The sequence below is a fragment of the Myotis yumanensis genome, unplaced genomic scaffold, assembly GCF_028538775.1.
Source record: "Myotis yumanensis isolate MYYU_CA2020_CCGP unplaced genomic scaffold, mMyoYum1.0.hap1 SCAF_2, whole genome shotgun sequence".
In the NCBI taxonomy this organism is placed as follows: Eukaryota; Metazoa; Chordata; class Mammalia; order Chiroptera; family Vespertilionidae; genus Myotis; species Myotis yumanensis.
The window spans coordinates 132,734,421-132,753,810 of record NW_027223753.1 but is presented as its reverse complement, the minus strand read 5'-3'; the positions used below and the strand labels follow the sequence as shown (position 1 = coordinate 132,753,810).

General features: G+C 41.7%; 1 protein-coding gene across 2 annotated transcripts in view; it reads right to left on the bottom strand.

Moving 5' to 3' along the window:
* Positions 1-19,390, bottom strand: part of ARL13B (ARF like GTPase 13B) — an 86,335-nt gene that overhangs the window by 45,454 nt on the left and 21,491 nt on the right. For both annotated transcript variants that reach the window (XM_070406038.1, XM_070406039.1), the window contains exons 2-3: positions 17,233-17,303; positions 5,767-6,016 (exon numbers count right to left, since the gene is read on the bottom strand). In XM_070406038.1, coding sequence (XP_070262139.1) covers positions 5,767-6,016; positions 17,233-17,303 — 321 coding nt within the window. The remainder of the gene's footprint in view (positions 1-5,766; positions 6,017-17,232; positions 17,304-19,390) is intronic.

Below are 19,390 nucleotides of genomic sequence, written 5' to 3'. Positions count from 1 at the left end.
AATAACATGATATTTAACTAATTAGTTGCTGAACATTTTGTATATTTTATTCACATATTTAATAGGCACTAATAGTAATTTTTCCTTAAAATCACTACCTTAATGGGAAAAAATTCTTAATCATCGGAGGCACAAAATATTAGTAAACTACTAGTTCTGAAAGTATGCCATATTAAAAATAAAAGTATTATGAGTACTTGGGCTCATATTCTTACCCACTCTACTGTCTCCTCTAATCAGAAGCTTCATGTTGCCTAAATTCATATGATGAGACACTGCCAAACTGAATCTCCTAATTCATCTCCATTTGGACACAACATATCATCAATGTAATTATTCATATCCACTATCACATTTATAGAACACTAATAAAATACTACACTAGGTGCTTTAAGCACAGTATTTGGAGTTGGCATGACGACACAGGCATTAAAAACCTTATTTACAAGTGGAGACACAGAAGCTCAGAAAGATTAAGTAAGCTATCAAAGGACTGACTCCAAAGCCCACACTTTCCCATATCCCAGGAGTTCTCAGTTTTTGCTGTGTACCAGAATTATCTGGGGAAAACGTGTGAAAGAAAAACAGATGTATTCCTGGCCCCACCCTCTCAAGTTTAGGGGCCTGGGCTGATACTGAAGCAGGCATTCCCTGAACAACATCTTGCTGCCTAACAACCCTGTGAACAAGCTTTTCTTTGTTATTTTGTCTTTAAATAGAATGTGTTGGGATGTGGGTGGGGAAGGATGGGCACCTATGCAGGTTGCTTGTGCATAAATTACCTAGGAAATCAACGAACTGAGAGGCTTTAGTGTGAACTACAGCTGCCAGAGTGAAGCTGGATGCCCTGAGACAAAGGAAGCCCTCAGCAAGGAAGTGTGGAGGTGAATCAACAGCATAAGATTTATGAACATGAAAGCTTGGTAAAGTTTCACTGAAATAAGAGAAATGTTAAGTCAATGGACCCTATCAATCTAGTGAGTAGGGGTTTCAGATGGTAACAATAGTAAATTAGGGGACTCAACACTGGATCTGAGGATGAAGTGAATCAGTGACATAGGTAATCCATACTTGCATACCTCTGGGTCTCCAGCACTCTATAAAGGACCCAGGTCCTTCTACTTATTATTTAAAGGTCTAACTTAGTAAAAGTACATTTGACTCAAATTCTAGTGAGAGTATTAGTAAAATCATAACCTAGTTAACTTCTTCTGGATACATAGGATAAAGAATATGACTTTTTTTAAAAAACCCAAAACTTGCAAAGTAATATTTGCCTGTTAATACTATCTAGAAAGAAGGTGAGTCAAGTAGGCATATAAAGATCAGAGATGAAAATCCCATATTGGAAAAAGTAATAATAAAAGTTTAGTTATGGTGTCATCTAATATGGAAACTCACTGTCATAGTTTTTAAGCTTTTTGGTCATAAACTCTTTTCAGTGTTTGATGAGAGCTACATTCTGCTCCCAGGAAAAATGTCCATGCACTTAGAATTGTGTATGTGATTTCACAGGGTCCGGGAGGCCACCCAGGTACACAGACCTCTAAATCAAAAATCCCTTTTTTAGATATTGATGCTGTGTCATCCATCTGCTTCCAGAACAAGTACCCAGGCCCCTCTGATATCTCCTGAATGAGAACAAGGGGACTTAATAAATGAATTTTGAATGTGGAAAAAGTCTTTTTTTATTGAAATGTTCATAATATTTAGTAAGATCATGTCAGAGATATTATGTTTTCTTCCCTTAGTGAAATCCCTCTTATTCATCACTTTTGTTGTAAAGCATCCAATTTGTGAGATTTGGCCAAAACTTAAGTCATATGACTCCACAGAAAATCAGGCAGTATGTAATGAGACAGTGGCGCCGTTCCAAGAGTTCAAATGTGCTAACACAGGTAGAATTGTTATTATCCTGGGAGGAAATTTTAACTGGATCTCCAGCATTATTCCAATCACAAATATTAGGAGATTCAGCCATAAGAAAGGAGGGTAATTTACTGTTTCTCTGAGGCTAACTTTCAAGACTACACAAGAGAGAGGAGATGTAGAAAGAGCATGTTCCTTCTTATAACACCAGTGTAACCTTGGGCTTCTGAAAATTCAATAGGCCGAGATGTTTAAAATAGCTCCTAGCTCAGTTCTTTCCATGGATCATTAACAAATGGAAACTTTTTATGGTGGATGTTGAGCTTCAAATTTGGAATTACTGCTTGATTTTAGTACTTTTTAAAATTGCAAAAGTTATTTACTTTTTCTTGGAAATGTTTTCTTTATGTCAAGATGACCAAGTTTTAGGTTTAAAATTAAGTTATAAATAGGCACGAGGGTATATAACATAATTCACACCATAATAAATCAGAATATAGGCTAAAGTTCATCTCTATATAGATATGAGAGAAAAAGACTTTCTCAGAAAATAAACAGGTTAATTACAGAACAGAATGTTTGCATGGCATCTATTTCTGCTCTCTTTAGAAGGAATACAAATCACTTTTACCTTTTTACTGAAATGGATTCTTGGGATAACTACAGTATGGTTCATGTTACTATATATGGTGGAATGCAAATGCATAATTACAATACTTTACAGCTGCTCTTATTATAGAAGAGGTATTCAACCACTATCTGCAGAACAGAACTTCTGAGCTAATAAAACGCAGAAGCCTAGTGATATTGTATGATTTTGATCTTTCAGGAGAACCCTCAAGTCTATGACATAAAGTGAAATTTGGCTGAGGCTTCATTTGCAATGACAGTTGCTGTCAGACTCATGTGCATGAGCAAGGTAGGCAGAGGTAGACTGTCCAGGACCTCTGTGGTCATCTACCCTGCTTCCCATAATATGAATGAATCTGGCTCTATCGATTTGTAATTTTATGATTATAGACAAGATTCTCATTCTTCAGGTTTATTTTTCTTCTGTTGAATGATTGGCTCTTCTTGAGGTCTGTGGTTGTTCTCTATGTGCTCATAACAGGGTGGGAAAAGAAAATTATCTAGGTGTTTAAGTGAGCTCTAAGAGGCTTTGTGGGACCTACTAGTAAACTAGTGTAGGCTCAGACAAGGGGTGAACAGAAGAAATCAATGCTGTAATTGGATTTTGCAGTTGAGAGGCCCAAATGTCTGTGGGCAGGAAGGAAGCAGCTGTGTGCAACAAGGAGTACTGTAGACTGCCTCCTAAGTCAGGTGCCCTCCCCATACTTCTCCATAATCTACCAGCCCTTAGCACTGAGCTTAGTAGGATTCAGCTGGAGGCCCTTCCCACTTATTATCCACTACACTTTCCAATGCTACAACTAGTAGGTGCTAGAGTTATATCAGTTAAAAAACAGAATTTACTAGCTGCATGACCCTATGAAGGCAACCTGAAGGTCTTTAAGCAGAGGAGCAGCAAAATGATCAAATTTGCATTTTAAAAAAGAAAGCTCATATTCTTCATATCACTTGCTTTATATCACTTGTTAAAGAATCTAAAAGCATATACCGGCTTTTTAATTTTAAAAACATCAAATAAAAGAGCTCCTGCTAGAAACATAGAGGAGATTGGAGAATAGGCGAGTCTGCTGGCAGGGAGAGAAACTTGTTAGAAAACCACTGCTCTCAGTGACATGGAGGAAGTGATGAAGGGATGAAAGAAGGTAACAACAAAGGGAACAGAAAGTAGGAGGGCTATGAACAATATTCAGTCAGTAACATCAAGAGGAAGAAGTAGCAGGAGAACTTTCAAATATGGGACTTGGGGAGATATTCAAGAGGAATATAAACATAAAAAAGAATAGGATACAAAATTGTATTTATTATGTGGTCACTGCATACATTATATTTTTACAAAAATAAGCACAGGAATTCATCAAAATAGAAGTGGTTCGCTCTATATGGTAAGTCAATCATTTAAAAAAAAAAACTCCTTCCCTGAATCTTAAATTTATTAAAAATATACATTTTATACATTCTGTATATTTTTGAAGCACATTCATTTCAAAAGCAGTTTACCTTCTTAATAAAAATTCTATGGTTGTAAAACTCCCTTGAGAAAAATTGGTCAAACCAAATGGCAAACCATATTTCATAACACGTTATACTACTATAATTAATTTTCATGTCTTTGTGAGATCTCATTGACTATGAAATTGGAATGGTGAAGCAATCACCCTAGCTGTGGGTCTTCTTTTTCTGGTCTAGAAATTCACAGCTGAGAGAGGTGATGGAATTGCCAACAGTCATTGGATTACTCAGTAATCACTGTAGTCACTTATGAATTGCATGCTCCTGCCTAGGGACTTTTCCACTTCCATTTGTGTGACTGGCTCTTTCATCTCAAGTGTCATCCTCTCAATAACATCTACTATGTTTATCCTGATTATAAGAATAACGTGTCCCTGTCACCACCACCACCACAGGATTCCCAATATTGTTTTACCTGCTTTGTTTTCAATGCACTTATCCCCTAATATGTGACATAATTTATTTATTTTATTCCGTGTGTTTCACCCCCTAGAATATAAGTTCCTGAAGTCATACATGGATTTTTATTGTTTTTGTTCCCAAACGTGTCCGCAGCACCAGAACACTACTAGCACATAATGGATACTCAATAAATATTTGTTGAATTAACATATGCATAAATGAATAATGCATGAAAGAATAAATTAAATAACTATTAGATTTAAACAATCACATGCAATTACTTTACAAATGAATATCAGTCATTACTATTTTCTACTTTAGAAGTTGCTGATTTTCCGCTTAAACATTTGTAGAGACTAATTTAGCCTATGGGGTTCAATAAAGTTCATTCTTCTTATATATATCTATTAAAGTTTTCTTTAGATTCAAAAAGGTGAGGATCGTATTAAGAAAATAATATCTCTAATTAATTAAATGTATAAAAATTAAACAGTATAAGCTTTACCAATAAATGATGCAATAAAGTTTCACTTTTTGTAATTAGAGATACCAAACTGTCTTATTTAAAGATATTCATTTGTGGTTGAGGACACTGAGAAACCATGCTCACAATTTCTCATTTAACCACGTTTGTCTAGTTTTCTTAATCGTTAGTAATGAACAACAAGAATGAGGGCAAATGCACAAGAAGGCAAGGGCACACATTCAACTTCAAATATAAGAGCAATTTAAAACTACTTTACTGTGTCTTGGAGTTATGGCACCCTCTAGTGTTTACTATGCAGAAATGCTATGAGAACAAATAATGCAAATCTTGTCAGCTTTTTAAAAAAATTTAGGCAGCTGGACAAAATGATATAAGCACATGACTAAGTGACAGATCACATGTTTAATTTTGAAATATAGAAGGAAAGTTGATAAATCAAGGTGGCATAAGAAGAATAAACCATTTAAATAACTTTGAAACAAGAATACTCTTCAAGAAAAAAAGGACAAAGGCAAATTAGTTATTAAAGAAGGAAAAATTTGAAAAACATTCTAGAACTCTGTGAATAAACCATTTCAAAATGTAAAATTTGATAAAAGTAAATTATCAAATAACTCAAAGAATTTATCTTTGAATACCCAGGAGATATAATTATAAGGCTTTTTCATAACATAGCCTCAACCCTTAATCCCTATGGATAGCATTATAACAAGGCCTCAGTAGATTAAGAGCTCCCAGGTAACTAAAAAACATTTTATTATACTAGGGTGTGACTATTTTAGCTTATTCAGTATTTTGTAACTTACGTAAATTTCTTCATTGGCTAATGCTGCTGCAGGTACATTTGCAATGACACTAACATTACTTACACCAATATAGGCTTTCCCGATATCCTAGGATGTCTTAGCACTTCGGACATTGTCTCTTTTGTCTCTTCCATTCTCTCTTCGTCACTAGAATCCACGACAAATATTACCCCATAGGACTCAGCATAGTAATTCTTCCAGATTCCCCGAATTCTTTTTCCACCTCCCAAGTCAAAGATGGTGATTTCAAACTTCCCTTGTCTAAGGTCAATTTTGGAAAATCCAACAGTAGGAGCTACGTCTTCAGGATATTCTGTTTTGAATGATATGAAAGAAAAAATCTTTAGACTTTAAATTAATAACAATTTAACTTCACAACTTAAATAACGTACAATGGAATGGAATGTGATGGAATGGAATGTTGGAATAGAATGTTTATTATTTCCTTACACAATGAGCATTACATCTAAGCATACTGGTCTGGGCGAAGGGTGGATAATATAAAATACCCAACTAGAATTCACACTCCATGCAGATAAGAGTTTCTGTCTGTTTTTATTCATTTGCTTTTATTAATATATACCCAGCTCCTAGAATCATCCCTACTGTATAACAAGTACTTAATAAGTATCTGTAGAATGAATAAATAAATGGACTTTTGCCTTTAAGATATTTACTCTCCAAGTTACAAACAAAAATTTCGATCTTTCAACACCACAGACATCTCCAGGAACCATAACAACATCTACACAGTTATTTTTTTAAAATCTGAACACTTAGAGAACAGTTTAAAAGAACCAAAGAATGGCAGAAGCTAAGGATCACTCTTTTTTAATTAACTGAATTCAAGCTATAATTAGAATTAATAAGACTTGTGAGGGCAGCTTATCAATATAAAAAGTAGATTTCATTATTTCTACAGGAACATGTTTTGGATATTCTTGTAAATTTATAATTGAATTTTTTTACTTCTGTATATGTCCAAGATTGTACTAGAAGTATATGATTATAACTACTAAGGATTGGTAATGACAATAAAAGATTTAAAAGATCACTAAGGTTCAAGAAAGACCAACTAGAAGCTGGGATTTATACCTTAAAGCTAGGAAGGATTTAGACAGAAAAGTGATCTAAGTAACAGAAATGGTAAAGGCAAGAAGTACAGACAAGTTGAACACCGTGGTTGGAGCAAACCCTTAAGACTGTTAATGCAGACTAAAGAGGGTTCTGAAGAGAGAGAATTGTGAGCCATAGAAGATATTTGAGCAGACCAATAATACAATTAAGGTGACTAAAGTGTGATTTATTAAGATTCATCTTTGCAAAAGTCTACAAAATTGACTATAAATACAAGTGATAGCCACTTTTCAAAGAGAAATGAAAATAAAAAGACAGATTATGAAAGAGTAATAGGACCTGGTGTCTCAATGGTTATGGAGAAAAGTTTAAATTGCATGTCTGTTTCTTCCATTCTCTCTCCACCACTGAAATCCACAACCAATATTATTCCATTGGACTTTGTTTACACTTGCAGGGCTGCAAATTACATGGGGCTTTTAAATTTTAAACCAATCAAATCAAATAAAATAAAAAATTCAGTTCCTCAGCTGTATTAGCTACATTTCAAGTGCTCAAAAATCATATGTGGCTCGTTGCCCACCTTACTGGACACAGCCAATCTAGAACATACCCCTCACTGCAGAAAGCTCTAATGAATAACCCTGGTTTAGAGGGTCTTACCCCGCCCCCTCAACATGTGCATTACAAAGATAATTTGAAAGGCTTCTGCTGCTAAGCTTAGGTGTGACTGAGAAACAGACTTGCAATGCACCACTCCCTTCCACTAAGCACTCTAGGGCACTTTACGCAGCTTCCTAGAGAAGTTACAGGTCACATTTTTGTAAGACTTCCTTATTTAGAAGGAAAAAAGGCAAGTTTAGAAGCAATATAAGCAGCCAGATATTCCAAAAACAGGATTACACTAGACATTTAAAAATGTGAAATCTAGTCCAGGCCAGAACTGCTTTCCACAGTTAAAATAGGCAGCTGGTCTTTGAGTAGGATTTGAGAGATAGCCTCAGGACATTATCAGTGAAAATAAATAACTATGCTGGAGTAGGGACAAGGGAACTAAAATGTACAGAACACCTACTGTACCAGGATTTGTTAGGCATTAGGATGTACAGGTAAGTCAGATAGGGTTGCTGTCCTCCAAGAATACACAGTTCAATACAGAGACAGCATATTAGCACGATTTTAGCATAAGAACCAATACATTAGACTGTGAAGGGGTTATGGACTGCATTTCTGTGTCCCCACAAAACTCTATGTTAAACCCCACCCCGAATGTGATGATATCTGAAGGTGGACCTTTGGGGGGTAACTAGGTTTAGGTGAAGCCCCCATGATGGGACTAGTGTCCTTATGAAGGACACAGAGAGCTTGTTTCCCTTCTTTCCTTCTTCCACCTGAGGACACAATGAGAAGATGGTTGTCCGTAAGCCAGGAAAAGGGAAACACCAAGAATCTGACCGTGCTGGCACCATGACTGCGGACTTCCGGTGTCTGGAATCCTGAGAAATAACTGTTTGTTTCTGAAGCCACAGTCTATGGCATTCTGTTATAGCAATCCAACTAATAAGACAGTGAGCATTGTTTATGGCATTCTATTACAGCAGCCCAAACTAAAACAGAGGGCATTCAAGAGGAAAGGGATAAAAAAAAGGGGTGAGTTATGGTCTAGAAAGGCTTCAGAAAGGAAAGGAAATGGGACTAAAGTCTGAAAAGCTACAAAATTATAACAAAGAAGGGAGAAGAACATTCTAGACAGGAAACCAATGTAAACACAGATAAAATGATGGCCATATTCGCAGGAACCCAATGAAGATTAATTTTTTCAAGGTCACATGGTAGGCAGAGCCAGAACTCAAATACAGGACTTTATTTTTTTTTAATTCTTTATTTTTAAGTATTTTTAAGTATTACATATAGTATTACATATGTCTCCTTTTTCCCCCATTGACCACTCCCTGGCCACCCCCACCCCCCCAGTTCAAATACAGGACTTTAAAAGCCTGCTTATTTTGATACATCGAACGTCCTACCCTTCTCTATTCTTTCTTCTGGTTCCTACGCATGATTCTGTGTTTCAAGATTCAAGACTAAATATTCAGGTTACAATCTTCCCCTAAATCTTTCTCTGGCGATTCCTTCCTACTTTCAGCATCATAAATTTTCTTCTTGCTGGTTTTCACAATAGCCTATACCTTCCTAATACCTGGGACCTATCTCTGTAGGCTTAGCATTCAGCACTAAGCATATAGTGGCTCAATCCATAACACCAGACTGCTAAGATAGCTGAAGCTGCTATCCTTATGTCCATCCTTCTTTTTCCTTCCATATATTTATCCATCCACCCATGCTTATAATTATTTATTGAGGGCCTGTTATATATTGGCATCATACAAGAATCAGGGATAAAAAAAACATATGGTTCCCAACCCTGAGGATTTCATACAGTATGTGTTAAGAAAACAATCTCTATAAAGTCTAAGATAAAATGAAAATACATAATCAATAACTATTTATTGAACATCTGTTATGTGCTATGCACTGTGTAAGGTACTAGGTATATAAAGATTAATAAGGCCCAATCGTCTGATCTTAAAAAGCTATTACATAAGAAAAATAGGAGGAAACATATATAAACAAATAACTATAATATAATGAATGTGTATTAATATCCAACAATCGTAGGGACCAATTTACACAAAGAATTTTCCCACCCAAAATACCGATAGTTCTTTAGGAAATTTTAGGAAACAACACTGGATAGAGAATCCTGGATTATTTTATCTGAGCACATGACTTTTTAGGATAAAGACTACACAGTCCCTAGTCTCTATAGCAGTCAGGTGTGGCTGAGAGAGCAGATTCTAGGTAGTGTGCTGGTGGTATATTGTTGGACGTTTAATTGGGTCAGTGGAACTCTGATAGGTAGTGTTTACCATGTCCACGGTGAAAATACTCCCACTATGGACAATTTCAAACTACCAACATGAGATACCAGAAGAAAGAGTTGGAAAAGAAATGTGCACATTTGGCTCTTGCTTAACTGATAAGAGGCAATAAGCACAAGTAGGAGCCAGATCCAGAACACCACTGATTCCAGTCAATGGCAGGTGGTGTCTTCTGGTCCCACACTTAAAGGAAAGGAGGATGGCCTCCCCTTGCCCTTTATCTCTTCCTTCCAGCTGAAATGCATTAGGGTCATGAGCCACCGTGGACCGCGTAGGCAAGGGAGAATACTTGTAATGGCAAACAGGAGAGGGAACTTGAGTCCCTAACACCATGGAGCTACTATACCAGCCATAGACTGCTTTTGGCTGCATTGTTATGAGAGAGAAATACACTTCTATTTTTAAAGTCACTGGTACTTTAGGTCTCTGTTAGAACAACCACAGCTATACCCAATTAATACAAACATTTTGACAACCCTGAAGAAGAGAAGTTGATGCATAACCCATGGACACAGACAATAGGATGGTGAAGGCCTGGGGTGGGGGTGGTCTGGAAGGGGTCAATGGGAGGAAAAAGGGGACATATGTAATACTTTCAACAATGAAGACTTTTTTTAAAAAGAGAGAAATTAAGCTCAAGATAGGGAAAGTATTCTTAGTTTAGGAGGCTATAGTAATGCTATAGATGAAAGACACTGTAGGTCTGGATTTAGACAATGGCAATACAGTTAAAGAGGAAGGAGATATATCTCAAAAGAAACAAGCAAATATCAAAAAAACAAAGAAACAAACAGAGAAGAGCCAGAAATAAGCTGAAAAGAAGTCATGAGTAAAATGTTTTAAGAATATTGGCTGCAACACTTAAGATGTGGCCTAAACTGTAAAACAAATAAAACTATCCTTTGGGAATTTACAGTTTGGAGAGGTGGAGAGATACATAAACAAAAAGGCAATTAAGTAGTGATTCAAGCAAGTTTAGTAAAGGTAAGAGTAGACCAAAACAGAGGAAATAGTTCTACTCATGATAACAGATGAGGGCAGCAGAAGATCAGAAAGGATTTCATTAAGAAGGAGACTGTATTACAAAAATATATATTCAGAAATAAGTAGCTATTCTATCTTAAAGGCTCAATTTGAAAAAGTTCAAGTAGTTCTATATAACTGGAATCTTTAAAAAAGAAAAAAATTAGTCTCTGGAGTATGCTGAATAGTAAATATGAGGTAAAGAACAAAATCAGAGCCAAAGTTAAAGGTAGTTTTGACTATTTGTTCACTTGACACCTTGAACATTTTCTAACTCCGATAAAGAAACTAATGGATACATGAAGGTGGAAATCACAAGAGGAAGGTCCATAGGAGAGGAAACCTTTTTTCTGCCAAGGGCCATTTAGATATTTATAACATCATTTGTGGGCCTTACAAAATTATCAACTTAAAAATTAGCCAGTATTTTATCAAACATTTAATTAACTCACAGCTAATGCCTTGGCAGGGCCAGACCAAACGATTTTGTGGGCCTTATATGGTCCGCAGGCCTGAAGTTCCCTACCCCTGGTCTAATGGAAGGAGGATACTCTAGGTACACATAACAAATTAGATGATCTGATGAGCAGATTCCTAGAATCTGTTCCCCTCAATGTTAAGACTTCGAAAGAATAGAAGAAGGGAAGATGTTTAGATAAAGGAGTCATGACTGGAAAGCCAAATCTGGCTCACCAATGCTGTTGTTTTTTTTAATCCTCATCTGAGGATATGCTTTTACTGATTTTAGAGGGAGAGGGGAAAGGAGAGGGGAAAGGAAAGGGGGAGGAAAGGGGGAGGAGGAGGAGGGAGAGAGAAACATGGATGTGGGATTGACACCAATAGGTTTCCTCCGGCACATGTCCCGACCTGGTGCATGGGATGATACGCCAACTGAGCCAACCAGCTACGGCTTGCCAACTTTTCGTTTATTTGTTTGTTTTTAACAGGTGTTGATCATCACATACTTTGCTGCAAGAATCTTTGATTCTGAAATATAGGAGCCTGTGTAATTTTATCTCTAATTTTCCAAAGGCACCAAATGCCTGCCATTGACTTTTTCATTGAGCGCCTACAGCAAAGAATGTGTAAATCCTCTCTCATTTTCTGCTCTTATGACTGCAGTTTTTGAGTTCTCAGGCTACGAATGTGTTTTACATCTTAAAATAATTGCAAAAAAAGAAAAAAGAAAAGTTCATAACACACCAAATAAAGTTTCATTAGAACATGATCATGCTCATTTGTTTACACACTGTGTATGGATGGCTTTCATACTAGTATGTTAGAACTGTATAGTTGGAAGAGAGCATATGATCCTCAAAGGCTAAAAGATTTACTATCTGGCTCCGCAGAAGTTTGCCAAGCCTGGTTTAGATGATGACAGCGAGTGCTCTACAATATCTAGGAAATAGCATGAAGGTACCATAAAAGCTTTAGAACAGTGGTTCTCAACCTTCCTAATGCCACGACCCTTTAACACAGTTCCTCATGTTGTGGTAACCCCCAATTTCATTGTTACAAATTGAACATAATTAAACCATAGTGATTAATCACAAAAACAATAGGTAATTATATATGTGCTTTCCAATGGTCTTAGGCGACCCCTGTGAAAGGGTCGTTCAACCCCTAAAGGGGTCGCGACCCACAGGTTGAGAACCGCTGCTTTAGAAGAATCCACAGACAATATGCCATTTACATCTAATGTCACATAGTAAAATTTGGGGTGACAAAGTATTTTTCTCCAACAACAAGTTTTGCAAAATGTTAATTTTCTTTTATAAACTTGCATAAATAAAAGCTCCCTGACTGTCTGTATACATGGTATCTTCTTGAAACATCCATTTTCAGAAACAAATATATGTTAGGTTTTCTCCCACTTCATTCCCTTCAGATACCTGGCTGATGCTATATCTCCTAAGTACACAAAAACTCCCTAGCACAGTTATTTCTATACTAGAGGCCCAGTGCATGAAATCCATGCATGGGTAGGGTCCCTAGGCCTGGGTGGTGATCAGGGCCGATCAGGTTCCCCACCTCCCCACCTCCTTGCCTCCCCGCCTCCTCCTTCCCTCCCTCAGTGCCCCGCTGCCACCATTGCTGGTCTCCCACCATATCTGCGCCAACCCCTGGTTGTCAGCACATCTCATAGCGAGCAATTGAACTCCTGGTCGAACTCCCGAGGCGACACTTTACATATTAGCCTTTTATATATATAGATTGTAGTACAAAGCACTGAATTAAGACTAAATAAATACATCCAATAAGTTATAATATAAACTAGCGGCCCGGTGCACAAAAATTTGTGCACTCGGGGGGGGGGGGGGGGGGGGGAGAGGGGGTCCCTCAGCCTGGCCTGTGCCCTCTCGCAGTCTGGGACCCCTCGGGAGATAATGACCTGCTGGCTTAGGCCTGCTCCCGGGTGGCAGAGGGCAGGCCCAATCCCTAGGTGCAGCCCCTGGTCGGGCTCAGAGCAGGGCCGATTGGGGAGTTGGGGCGCCGCCCCCTGTCATGCACAGAGCAGGGTGGATGGGGAGGTTGCGATGCCTCCCTCAGTCATGCTCAGGGTAGAGCCGATTGGGGGGTTGGGGCACCGCCCCCTGTCACACTCAAGGCAGGGTCGATGGGGAGGTTGTGGTGCCACACCCTGCCACGCAAAGAGCAGGGCCGATCAGGGGGTTGGGGCGCTGCCCCGTCACACACAGAGCAGGGACCATCAGGGGGGTTGGGGCTCCGTACCCTGTCACACACAGAGCAGGGTCAATCAGGGGTTTGGGAAGCTCCCCCCTGTCACGCACAGAGCAGGGCAGATCAGGGGGTTGAGGAGCTCCCCCCTGTCACACACAGAGCAGGGCCGATCAGGAGGTTGGGGCACCGCCACTGTCACACTCAGGGCAGGGCCGATGGGGAGGTATGGCTCTACCCCGTCTCACATAGAGCAGGGCCCGTGGGGGGGGGGGGGGGGTTGGGGTGCTGCCCCCTGTCACACACAGAGCTGCAGAGCGATCAGGGGGTTTGGGCGCTGCCCCTTGTCACGCTGATCCCGGTGCCGGGAAGCCTCGAGGCTCCGCTGATCCCGCCTGGCAGGGGCACAGATCCGGGTCCCAGACCGCAGACAGCCTTGCCTGCTGCCGCCTGCCTTCAGTGTGCAAATTAGCCGCCATCTTGTTGCTTCAGGGTGGGGGTCCCCACTGGGGTGCCTGGCCAGTCTGGGTGAGGGGCTGAGGGCCGTTTTCAGGCTGGCGGGCTACTGGAGCTCCAAACCTCTCCTTTTTTTCTTTTTTTTTTATTCTGGCATTTATTTACCTTCTATGGCTGTCACTGGAGCTGAGAGCCGGCTTTCTCTCTGAGGCTCGGCTGAAAGCAGGTTTCTGGCCTTTGTTTTCTGTATTCGAAACAATGTTGCGACTCCAGCTCTGAGATCCCGGCTGACTGACAGGAGGTTTCTGGAGTTTTGTTTATCTTCTATAAATGTTACTATGTTTCCAACTGAAGCTCAGAGGCCGGCGGGGAACGTTAGAGTCCTCTGTCACTGAAGGAAGCAAGCCTCCCTGTTCGCATCAGCTGCCTGGCTGCCGGCCGCCATCTTGGCTGACAGTTACTTTGTATATCTCCCTGATTAGCCAATGGGAAGGGTAGCGGTCGTACGCCAATTACCATGTTTCTCTTTTATTAGTGTAGATGGCATAAAACCCTTTAATGATACAGAGGTCCTATCTACACTAATAAAAGAGAAACATGGTAATTGGCGTACGACCGCTACCCTTCCCATTGGCTAATCAGCGTATCCTTATGCAAATTAACTGTCAGCCAAGATGGCGGCCAGCAGCCAGGCAGCTGGAAGCTAACAGGAGGCTTGCTTGCTGTGGACTCCAACGTTCCCGCCAGCCTCTGAGCTTCAGTTGGAAACATAGTAACATTTACAGAAGATAAACAAAACTCCAGAAAGCTCCTGTCAGTCAGCCGGGATCTCAGAGCTGGAGTCGCAACATTGTTTCGAATACAGAAAACAAAGGCCAGAAACCTGCTTTCAGCCGAGCCTCAGAGAGAAAGCCGGCTCTCAGCTCCAGTGACAGCCATGGAAGGTAAATAAATGCCAGAATAAAAAAAAAATAAAAAAAGGAGAGGTTTGGAGCTCCAGTTGCCCGCCAGCCTGAAAACGGCCCTCAGCCCCTCACCCAGACTGGCCAGGCACCCCAGTGGGGACCCCCACCCTGAAGCAACAAGATGGCGGCTAATTTGCACACTGAAGGCAGGCGGCAGCAGGCAAGGCTGTCTGCGGTCTGGGACCCGGATCTGTGACCCTGCCGGGCGGGATCAGCGGAGCTGCGAGGCCTCCCGGCACCGGGATCAGCGTGATAGGGGGCAGCGCCCAAACCCCCTGATCGCCCTGTGGCTCTGTGTGTGACAGGGGGCAGCGCCCCAACCCCCTGATCGGCCCTGTGGCTCTGTGGGTGATAGAGGGCGGCGCCCCAACCCCGATTGCCCTGCGGCTCTGTGTGTGACAGTGGCGGCACCCCAACCCCCCCACGGGCCCTGCTCTATGTGAGACGGGGTAGAGCCATACCTCCCCATCAGCCCTGCCCTGAGTGTGACAGGGTGTGGCACCTCAACTACCCCCCCCCCCCCCACGGGCCCTGCTCTGTGTGTGACAGGGGGCGGTGCCCCAGCTCCCCTATTGGCCCTACTCTGTGCGTGACAGGGGGGAGCTCCTCAACCCCCTGATTGGCCCTGCTCTGTGCATGACAGGGGGCAGCTCCCCAACCCCCTGATCAGCCCTGCTCTGTGCATGACAGGGGGGAGCTCCCAAAACCCCTGATTGACCCTGCTCTGTGAATGACAAGGGGGAGCTCCCCAAACCCCTGATGGTCCCTGCTCTGTGTGTGACAGGGGGCAGTGCCCCAACCCCCTGATCGGCCCTGCTCTGTGCGTGATAGGGGGTGGCGCCGCAACTTCCCTATCGACCCTGCCTTGAGTGTGACAGAGGGCGGTGCCCCAACCCCCTAATTGGCCCTACCCTGAGCGTGACTAGGGGTGGCATCACAACCTCCCCATCCGCCCTGCTCTGTGCATGACAGGGGGCGGCGCCCCAACTCCCCAATCGGCCCTGCTCTGAGCCCGACCAGGGGCTGCACCTAGGGATTGGGCCTGCCCTCTGCCACCCAGGAGCAGGCCTAAGCCAGCAGGTCATTATCTCCTGAGGGGTCCCAAACTGCGAGAGGGCACAGGATGGGCTGAGGGACCCCCTCTCCCCCCCGAGTGCACAAATTTTTGTGCACCGGGCCTCTAGTCTATATATAAAACCCTAATATGCAAATAGACCGAACAACCGGTTCCTATGATGTGTGCTGACCACCAGGAGGAGCATGTGCGGAACATGGTGAGCGTCGGCAGCAGGCGGCAGAGTGCAGAACATGGCAGGCATTGGCCATAGCAGGATGGTGGATCAGGTGAGCAGGGGCGTCAGACCAAGGTGGGGCACTGGTCACTGTCACTGGGGCGAGTCTCTGACTGTTACTAAATATTCTTTGCTCCCACGTACGGCGGTTCTGCCCGGCACCCGCACCTGCTGCGGTGCCGGCCCTGCTTGCACCCGCTGCTGGTGCCAGAGCCGCCGCTCATACCCACTGCTGGCGCCGGCCCCATCCCCGATCGCTCAGCCCTGTCAGCAAGTGCGAGCGGCGGCTGCCGGCCCCAAGTGCCCCTCAGGACCTCTCCACCTCCCCCTGCTCCTGAGGGGCTACTGGGGCAGCAGCTACCATTCGCTCCCGCTGACAGGGCCGGCCCCGCTTGCACCCACTGCTGGCACCAACCCCAATCAATGTGCGCCATCAGTGGGTGCAAGCGGAGCTGGCAAGGTCAGCATGTAGAAGCGGCAGCAGCGGGAGTAGGGCTGCCGGCAGACAGGGGACCAGAGGCCCCAGCAGGAGGGGCCAGGCGAGGGCGCAGAGGATGGGCCAAGACCCACTCCTGTGCCCACCGCAGCTTGGCGGCCCACAGTCCCTTTCAAGGTGCACGAATTCGTGCAATGGGCCCCTAGTCTTTAAAATAATTCTAAAACTTACATATCCTATTGAAAAAAATCGAAAGATGCAGACAGTTGTGCTGGCTTATTATATTTCTACCTCCCTTTCATTTAGTTTAGCCTTGTGAATAAATTCTGGCCAAGAAAATAAAAGTAGAAGGTGGGTATCCTTAAAAACAGGGGCATGTAGCTTTTTTACTTTTCCTTCCTATGGGCTAGAAGATCAATGTAATCCCTATTAGCTGATAAAAGACCTCAAGGAGCCTCTGCATCTTTGCATTTATTCAAATATGAAACATGAAAACAGGCTGGTATTATAAAGGTGGAGTCTATTCACCACGTTAGCCACAGTATAGTGAGAATATAAAATAACAGAGTGCACGCTACCTGTACTCAAGGAATATGTAACAGAGAATGTAAATAGATAAATAAATCGGAATAATTTAGTAATAAATATTTTCTGCTTACCTCCTTGGATTCCTTTTGCCGTTGCCGTTTTACCAGCATTATCAAGTCCCACCATCACAAGAGTCACCTTTCTTAAAAGAACAAAAATTTAAAAATTACTTTGTTAATTCAATACTGGAAAAAATAAAAGCAAATACATTCATTCAAGCAACATTTAGGAGGATCTGCTATACAAGACAATCAGCTAGATATTAAGGGTAAAATGATGAATAAATGTAGATTAAAAAGCAAAATTCATGAAGAATACCTTTAAAGTATTATTCTTTCATTCTCTAAGCAAAAAAAAAAAAAAAAAAGAGGGGGGAGGGTTGGATTGTACAATAGAAACCCAAAGGATAGAGAAGAAATAAGGAAAAAAAAGAGAAAAATGGAGAGAGGGAGATGGATTCTGACATGAGTTATATATCATGACTAAAGATTAAATGTTCTAGTTAATTGAATTCTAAGGATTATCAGAAATCTGTTTTTCTTATGAAATTACATAAGAAAAGAATTTTGTTATATTCTAGGCACTACTTGTGTGCTAAACTCTGTTTTTAGAAATATGTAGCACCTTACCAAGTACAAATCTTACATATAGTATAGTCACATGACTATTAAGTGCTAACATATTTTCAAAAAGCACTACAATTATAAAGCTTAAAGTGTATCTGATGATATAGCTAAACTTCACAGAATCAGAAAAAAAATACAGTCTAATTCAATTTTACAGCTGAAAAGTCATAAGCCCAGGGTTGGAAGACGTAAGACAATGAATAGGTTTAACGAGAACCAAAACCTAATTAATTCACCTAAATCCTAGAAAATTCTTTAATCTGGGACAGGTACAAAGGAACAAACCTATTATACTGGTCCTATTAACATGACAATTCAGTCCATCCCTAAAACTCTTTTCTGTTCTAGGCTACACTACTGCACAATATGAGATGAGACCGTCCATTAACAGCATGGATTTGAGAATACAGAGAGAAAGCCACAGCATAACACAGTTAGCTGCTGGGTTAAAACCACAAGGCACCCTAGCCAGTTTGGCTCAATAGATAGAGTGTTGGCCTGTGGACTGAAGGGTTCTGGGTTTGATTCTGGTCAAGGGCACATGCCCGGTTTGCGGACTTGATCCCCAGTGGGGGGGAGGGAATGAGGGAAGATGCCGGAGGCAGCCAATCAATGATTCTCTCTCATCATTGATGTTTCTCTCTCTCTCCCTCTCCCTTCATCTCAGAAATCAATACAAATATATTTAAAAAAAAAAAAAAGCACAAGGCTATGGGAGGCAACCAGTCAATGTGTTGCTCTCACATCGATGTTTCTCTTTCTCTCTCTCTCTGTTCTTCCCTCCCTTCCACTCTCTCTGAAAATTAATGGAAAAAATATCCTCAGGTGAGGATTAACAAAAAATAAAACAAGTAAATTATAAGTTATATAGTATGTTGGAAGGTGATTAAGTACTATAGGAAAAAGAACGGAGCAGGATAAAGGGAGCAGTAGTGGGGATAGGAGGTGGGTTGCAGTTTTATGTAGGGTGACCAGGGTGGGTCTGATTGAAAAGGTAAAGCCTGTGCAAGGCCTTGAAGGAGGGAGTTAGTCATCTGGGGCAAAAGAGAACAGCTGGACCAAAGGCACTGAAGTGGGGACATGCTGGCATGTTCCAGTATCAGCAAGGAAGCCACTGTGGTAGAACTCAGTGAGAGCCCCGGCCCGATGGCTTAGTTGGTTAGAGAGTCGCCCGCTGCACTAAAAGGTGGCAGGTTCAATTCTCGATCAGGGCACATACCCATGTTGCAGGTTCCATCCCTAGTCAGGGCCCATATGGAAGGCAACCAATTGATGTTTGTTTCTCTCTCTCGCTCTCTCCTCTCTTTCTCTCTCCCTTCCTCTCTCTAAAATCAATAAAAGCATATTCTCCAATGAGGGTTAAAACAAAACAAAACAGTGAGAAAGGGGCAGGGAAGGGCAGATCAGAAACACATCAAAGGCAAGATCATGCAGGACCTTATACACTAGGGTGAGGACTTTGGCTTTTGTGAGTGAAATTAATGTACTCTCCACGTTAATTTCCTTTGTTATCCTGAAGCCTTAGTCTTTTCCAAATGTTTCAACCATCTCTACCCACAATGGGGAATAACTGGAAGGATGTCTATGCTTGAGTCAGTGAAAG